Source organism: Blennius ocellaris, assembly GCF_963422515.1.
Source record: "Blennius ocellaris genome assembly, contig: SCAFFOLD_437, whole genome shotgun sequence".
In the NCBI taxonomy this organism is placed as follows: domain Eukaryota; kingdom Metazoa; phylum Chordata; class Actinopteri; order Blenniiformes; family Blenniidae; genus Blennius; species Blennius ocellaris.
Window position 1 is genome coordinate 1 of NW_027662077.1, and position 7,804 is coordinate 7,804.

The 7,804-nt window shown below is 47.8% G+C and overlaps 1 protein-coding gene across 1 annotated transcript; it reads right to left on the reverse strand.

Moving 5' to 3' along the window:
- Nucleotides 1-2,403: 2,403 nt before the first annotated feature.
- Nucleotides 2,404-5,020, reverse strand: meaf6 (MYST/Esa1-associated factor 6; the record flags this gene model as incomplete). Its single annotated transcript, XM_080521788.1, is given in 6 exon segments — nucleotides 2,404-2,454; nucleotides 2,456-2,634; nucleotides 2,732-2,777; nucleotides 2,884-2,971; nucleotides 3,115-3,230; nucleotides 4,882-5,020. Coding segments are annotated over 6 exon segments (570 nt in total). The 5' UTR covers nucleotides 4,972-5,020.
- Between the last annotated feature and the right edge of the window lie 2,784 nt (nucleotides 5,021-7,804).

Consider the following 7,804-nt stretch of genomic DNA (forward strand, 5'->3'; position numbering starts at 1 on the left):
ACCACAGAAAAAAAAAAAAAAGAAAAAAAGGCGTACAAAGTCCAAAAAAAATTAAAGAAAAATGAGTTTCTTCACACAGTTCCTGTGTTGTGTGTGTGTGTGTGTGTCTGGGGGCGTGTGTGTGTGAGTGTGTGTATGTGTGTGTGTGTGTGTGTGTCCTCGGGGTCTTCCAGGTGTCGTTAGGTGGAATAATCCTGCAGGAGGATGAAGGAACGTCAGTTAGATGTTGTGGTGAAAAAATGAAAAACAGAGAGAGAGAGAGACAGACAGAGAGAGGAGAGAGAGAGACAGACAGACAGAGAGAGAGCGAGAGAGAGAGAGACAGAGAGAGACGGAGAGAGAGACAGAGAGAGAGACAGAGAGAGAGACAGAGAGACAGAGAGAGTGCGAGAGAGAGAGAGAGAGAGGTAGATAGAGAGAGAAAATGATTAAATCTGCAGCTTCGTCACGATTCAATATGAAGTGACGCCCCCCCCCCCCCCCTCACCCCCGTCTGCCCCCACCATCACATTCACATCAACCCACAAAGAACAACTGAGATGATTTAACTGTTTTATTTCTCAGGTCTTTCAGGATTAAATTAAGGTTTATTTCTCTCATCAACACTAATTGTGGAAGTTTTCTTCCAGTTAAAAGCTTTTAATCGCTCGTCCGTCAGTTTATATCGTTTGGATCTCAAAGTGAGATTTGTTGTGTACAAACGTTAGAAGTATAATTCTAGAAGCCGGCAGGAATATTCCCAGACAGAGTTTCTCCCATCAGGCTGATTTTAATCGTCACTTTTGTCTCGAACCTCCAGACTGAGAAAGTAAAACAAAAAGTATAAAATACTTACGGCTCGCGGTTTCTTGTTCACCTTCATGTCAAACCTGCGGCGTTAAAAAACAAAGCAAAGCTGCGTTAACTTTCTGCCGAAGCTCGAACTGCAGGAGCCCAAAACCAAAACAGGCAAAGCGACAAGAACCGACGGGACCGAGTTCTTGTCTTGTTTTTGTTTTTGTTTTTTTTTCGTGAAAAAAAAACCCCGTCGTCTGGAGGAACGGCGGCGATGAAGCGGCGGCAGAAAGACGTGAAAACACTGTAAAAAAAAACCAAAAAAACCCAACGGGCGACACGATGTGGTGAAGGTTGAAGAGCTGGATGTCGACGTGCATGAAGAAATAAATAATAATAATAATAATAATAATAATAAAATGAAAAACACCCGACATGCAGCACGGCTGAAGTGAAGCAGGCAGAACAGAAACACTGGAAACATCTGGAGACGAAGGAAAAGTTACACTGGAAGTAAAGTTCAGACTTACTCAAAGTCATAATCAAACATGGCAGAAGGACTGGGGGGGAGGAGGGGGGGGAGGAGGAGGAGGGGGAGGGGGGGGGGGAGGAGAGGGGGATGAGGGCAGAGGAGGAGAATGGGGGGTGATGAGAGGAGAGGTGGGAAGGACAAGGGAGGAGGAGGGGGGAGGAGGAGAGGAAGAGGAGGAGGAGGAGGGGGAGAGGCGGATGAGGGCAGAGGAGGAGAGGGGGAGGAGAATGGGGGTGATGAGAGGAGGAGAGGTGGGAAGGACAAGGGAGGAGGAGGGGGGAGGAGGAGAGGAAGAGGAGGAGGAGGAGGGGGAGAGGCGGATGAGGGCAGAGGAGGAGAGGGGGAGGAGAATGGGGGGTGATGAGAGGAGAGGTGGGAAGGACAAGGGAGGAGGAGGGGGGAGGAGGAGAGGAAGAGGAGGAGGAGGAGGGGGGAGAGGCGGATGAGGGCAGAGGAGGAGAGGGGGAGGAGAATGGGGGTGATGAGAGGAGGAGAGGTGGGAAGGACAAGGGGGAGGAGGAGGGGAGGAGGAGGGGGAGAGGAAGAGGAGAGGAGGAGGGGGGAGAGGGGGAGGAGGAGGAGGGGGGGGGCAGCATTAGGAGGGAGGAAGAGAAGCTGTTAGTTCATCATCCGACTGAAGAACCACGAGAACAAGAAGCTGCAGGGAGGCCTTCATCATCATCATCATCATCATTACTATTATTATTATTATTATTATTATTATTATCAATATCATCAAACCGTCGTCACTTTTCTGACCCGACACCAACAAGTCAGTGTGGACGGGGACAGAAGACACGGGGGACACGTCCCCAGTAAGAGCCGGTGTGGTCCCTCACTGAGGAGGAGGAGGAGGAGGAGGAGGAGGAGGAGCCACGGCGCCACCAGGTGGCGGGTCTCAGGTTGACAAGTGTATTAAGAACCGAGTCTCAATCCATTAGAACCTTGAGGACAGGACGGGGGACGCCGTGTGTCCTACTCAATGTCTCCAGAAGACGCCTAAATGACTAAATGTCCTCGTGTTGGATCCGTCTCCACCTTCCATGGTCGAGCCGACGTGTCGTTAAAACCGGCGAGGACGGGGGGGGACGGAGTCGTCAACGTCCCAGGGGACAGACAGCTGCTGACACGTACCTGTGTCTGTTTTTTGTTCTTCCTCTTCTTGTGGCTGCCGTGGTGGCTGCTGGACGAGGACGAGGACGCCGCCTTCTGGGGCTTCAGGTCCTGTAGCGACGAGTCCACGTCCTCCGTGTCCTCCTGGCTCGGCTCGTTCTCCTGGTTCTGGAGGTCCGGGGACGTGTCGCTCTCCGTGCCGCTGCCCGCCTCGCCTGGGGGGACGTGGAGAGGACGAAGACAGTCAGAAGAGCTGCTGCTGGACGAAAGACGACGACGACAAACAACAAACAAAACACAAACGCTACTCACGCTTCTCGTTCATGTGATCCGGAATCCCTCCTGGAGCACAAACCGCCTGACGACCAGGAAAAAGACACATTTCAGACCGGACGTCCTCGTGACCGCCGGACGGAGACGACTGAAAACCTGGAGCGTCTCGGAGGACGGGGGACGGGACTTACTGCGACCGACGTGACCGACGACTTGCTGAACAGACGCTCCGCTTCCTTGAACTTCCGGTTCCGTCGGTCCGTCTTGCTGTTGGAGTTCCTGCTCGAGTCACAAACCAGAGATGTGATGGGTTAAACTTCCCCGAGGAGGCCGAGCGTGAAAAAACAAAACGCCGGCGAGACGACGCGACCCCGGGACGGACGGCGGTCTGAGAAGACGGCCGGCTGAAGAGGGACGCTCACTTCTGGTTGGTGAGGTAGCGGTCCCAGCCCCGGATGATGTTGCCGTACATCTGGGTGTCTTCCAGGTAGCTGCCCTCGAAGGCGTAGATCTGTCTCTCTAGGTTCACCAGCGTCTCCTGGGAAACAGACGGACACGGGTCAGTGAGAGACAGAGAGAGAGAGAGAGAGAGAGAGAGAGAGAGAGAGAGAGACAGAGAGAGAGAGAGAGAGAGAGAGAGAGAGAGAGAGAGAGGCAGAGAGAGAGAGGCAGAGAAAGAGACACAGAGACACAGAGAGAGAGAGAGAGACACAGAGAGAGAGAGAGGCAGAGAGAGAGGCAGAGAGAGAGAGAGAGAGAGAGAGAGAGAGAGAGAGAGAGAAGAGAGAGAGAGAGAGAGAGAGAGAGAGGCAGAGAGAGAGAGGCAGAGAAAGAGACACAGAGAGAGAGACAGAGACACAGAGAGAGAGAGAGGCAGAGAGAGAGGCAGAGAGAGAGAGAGAGAGAAAGAGAGACAGAGACACAGAGAGAGAGAGAGGCAGAGAGAGAGACAGAGAGACAGAGAGAGCGACAGAGAAAGAGAGAGAGAGAGAAAGAGGACACACAGAGAGAGAGAGAGACAGAGAGACAGAAAAAAGAGAGAGAGAGAGAGAGAGTGACAGGACAGAGAGACAGAAAAAGAGAGAGAGAGAGAGAGAGAGAGAGAGAGTGACAGAGAGAGAGACAGAGAAAGGAGAAAGAGAGAGAGAGACAGAGAGAGTCAAAAGCAGCCACGAAGAGATTTTTTCATGTTAAACCCTGAAATGCACGTAAAACGTTTTCAGAAGAACAGAATACGACAAGGTTTGGACGTGCTGGGGGGGGGGGGTCTACTGGGTTATGTAATTGTACGTACTTCTGAGAGTCGACGTCAGTGACAGACTTTACTTTAAAAAAAAATCTAAAATTTACTGCTTTACTTAAACTTGTAAGACTCGTGCAAATGAATATCTGCTCATGGAATTTTAGAAAACAGCTGCTGCAAAGCTATTCACTTGTCCATGTTTACAAATGGAACTATTGAACGAGTAATGAGATTACTTTACAAGTTGCTGGAGAACAAAAACTTCCAATTCTCTCGTGTTTAAATAATTTATCTAAAGGGGAGATTTTGTTTTAGTCGTAACTAGTACAAGTCCAAAGCAAACACGTTTTTTCGGTTTGACGAAGGAACCTGCATCACTGAGATCACATGTAAACAGTCACGTGACGTAACAGCATCATGTTTGTTTGTTTTTTTATTTCCTTTTCAATGTGGACATTTTCACTTCAAATAATTGGGAACGTCTGAGTTAAACATACATCGTCTACGTTTTACGTTTTTGATCAATTATGGACAAAAACGAAATTTAAGTTTAAAAAAAAATTCACAAGAACACGCGAGATGTGTCCAAATATCGCGAGACGTCGGTCCGACCCGGCGACTGCAGCCATACTGGCTAGCAGTTAGCACTGTGGAACAACAGACCTCACCTGTAGTGTTCCCTGGTAAATCAAAAAACAAGACATCAGTCAAAACCACAATGCTGCAGTTAAACGTTAAAAGCGCCGTTAACACCGTCAACCGCAGCTGCAGCCCCGACGTCCTCCGCCAGCGGAGCGGCGGCTGCATGCAGCAAGCAGTTACTGTTAGCATTAGCTTAGCATTAGCGCGGCCTCGGCACACATCGCGCCCTCCAGAACGCGTCGGCCGCGATTTCCCTCGATTTCAAACCCTGAATCCTGGTTGTAACGCGCCGCCGCGGACTCACGGCGAGCTCCTGTTTCCTCTTGACCAGCTCGGCGAGCTCCCGGCGGGTGTCCGGGATCTGCGGCGGTGTCGCCTTGGCGTGCATCGCCATGATGGATGGGTCTGGAACAAACAACACGGCGGCGGGCGGGAGAGCGCGGGGCAAGCGGCCGTCAGCCGCCACCGACAGGGGGCGCTCAGGTCTCGCGATAAAACGGGGGGGGGGGGGGGGTCAGCTCGAGCGTGTTTCTGTCGCCATGGTGACCGGGCGAACCCGACAGGAAGTGCACGTTTTTAACAAGAATGGGCAAAATGTTACTGCAACGTACACAACACAATCAGAACAGTTTCCTCCTTGGGCTTGGTACTTTTATTTTGACAGTCACCATAATAACAATCCAACTTGGTGGTTTTATTTTGACAGTCACCATTATAAAAATCCAACTTGGTAGTTTTATTTTGACAGTCACCGTAATAACAATCCAACTTGGTGGTTTTATTTTGACAGTCACCATAATAACAATCCAACTTGGTAGTTTTATTTTGACAGTCACCATAATAACAATCCAACTTGGTGGTTTTATTTTGACAGTCACCGTAATAACAATCCAACTTGGTGGTTTTATTTTGACAGCCACTGTAATAACAATCCAACTTGGTAGTTTTATTTTGACAGTCACCATAATAACAATCCAACTTGGTAGTTGGCGGTTCTGAAGCTCTTCTAGAACGTCACCACGGTTCCACTGTTCCCGATCAGTCAGGATGGAATATATCGGAGTCGTTGAGTCGGCCGGCGGCAGCTGCTGCTGCAGGAAACAGCTGAGATCCTCCACATGACGGCCCAGGGTGTGTGTGTGTGTGTGTGTGTGTGTGTGTGTGTGTGTGTGTGTGTGTGTGTGTGTGTGTGTGTGTCTCGTGGCACAGTGCTTCTCTTCAGATCGCCAGAAGAGACAGGAACCGTCAACCAGAGTCCACAAAGAACTAAACCAGCAATAAAGAGACACAAAGAGATCAAAGACAAACACAAAACTACCACAATGTCATAAACAACTACAAACTACAGTGAGAGCAGAGGCGTCATGACGCAGGGCTGCAGAACGACTCCGGACAAAAGCCTCAGAATAGAAAAAACTGTGACACAAAACTGTCAAAAAGCACAAAAACCCCCCCAAAAAAATCACCTTAGAAAACGACACAAATACAGAATAAACGACCATGAAGACAAATGTTCTGATGAAGAAATTAGTAAAGTTTCCCAGAAACACAAAAAATCAAATAAAAGAGATTTAAACCCGAGTTTTTTTGGGTGTTTCGTTCCTTTTTATCACTACAAATGAAACGAATGACGCTTTTCCTGCAGTAAAGGTTTATTATGTTCCAGATGTGGGAAATGAATTTCACAGAGAAAACTCTTTCTCTCTCTCTCTCTCTGTCTCTCTCTCTCTCTCTCCCCCTCTCTCTCCCTCTCTCTCCCACTGCAGCAGCTGTGGTTAAATTCAGACTGTGACTTCAGCAGTGTGTTTCTCCAGATATGTGTCGTCGCCCTGGAAACACCAGCCGCCGTGCGACTTTATACCGCGGAGGGTTTCGGTGCAACGATGACGAGTGGACAGTGCCATCATGAAAAATATAGATTTTTTTCCTCTGATTTGTGTTAAAGATGCATTTTCAGTTTGACTCGACACATTTTGGACATTTCACGAAGTAAAAATGAGATAATACACTGATATTAGTTCTCCAGCAGGACTCTATAGCCTGGGTCATGTCTTTAATATAGGTGTGAGAGAATCCTTCCTGCTGATCGCCACAATAAAGCGCAGAGAAAAGTCAAGCAAAGTGAGGCAGGCAGTACCCTGCCTCACCTCCAGGGGGCGAACCTGAACTGAACTTTGGCCATAATCTCCATTGAGACAGTTTTTTTTTTTTTTTTTTTTTAAATAAGATTCAAGGAATAAATGGAAAAAAATTCAAGTATGTGAAAACTCAACTTTTGGCCTAAAATAATATTTTTTTCTTATCATTTTGATAGAAAACCTTTATTAAAATTGATTGAAGCTCCAGAATGTAAAGTTTGAAAAGTAACTAAATGAATTAAATCGCTGTACTTTAGTTTACAGTAAATGTGAACAGCACCTATCACCTCTATAAAGAAACTTTCTTTGTTCCAGGGGGGTGGGGTTGTTTTTGAAGCAGGGGTAACTACCGACATGCCTCTGTGCCCCCCCCCCCCCCCCGGGGTCTCAGGTGCAGGCAGGTGTGAACACGCACTGTTTAAAAGAACGTCGTTAAAAGTCCAACCGACTGCGATGTGGAGCCTCCTCATGACAACTAGGGATTATCTTTGAAGTTGTTTTATTTTGAAATGACACATCAGAATTCCTTCACATTAACTGATCTAATAAAATGACCTTTTAACAACTCAGTTATTTCAATGACAGCGACTGAATTCATCGAATCTTGGATGAAAATCAACATGAACTCAACGACACTGTTTGGCTGTATTCTAATTATACAAGCTTTTATTTTGAAATGACACATAAGAATTTCCTAAAAGTGACAGGGAGGGTCGACGAAATCAATCAGACAACTCATCAAATGTTTAGCTTCAGATGGATTTTATTTTGAAAAGCAACAATTGTATTGTCAAAATATAAGTTGGACATGATATATTTAAATTGACATTGGAATTCCACCCATACATTATGCGAATGGAGCTTTATTGTGTAATTTTTAGCTTGATTAAGTGATTTGTTTTGGAAAAGTTGGAGCTTTTACTTTGAAATCAGTCGGCGGACACAGAACCCTGCGTCCCCGTGAATTGACGCCGGACTTGGTGTTTGATCTGCGGGCAGTTCTCGTCCTCCGGTCGGTCCCGGTCCGTTTGGACTCGTTTCCAGCAGGAACGACGGAAGTGAGTCGTTCTGGCAGCTCCGCGTTCAGCT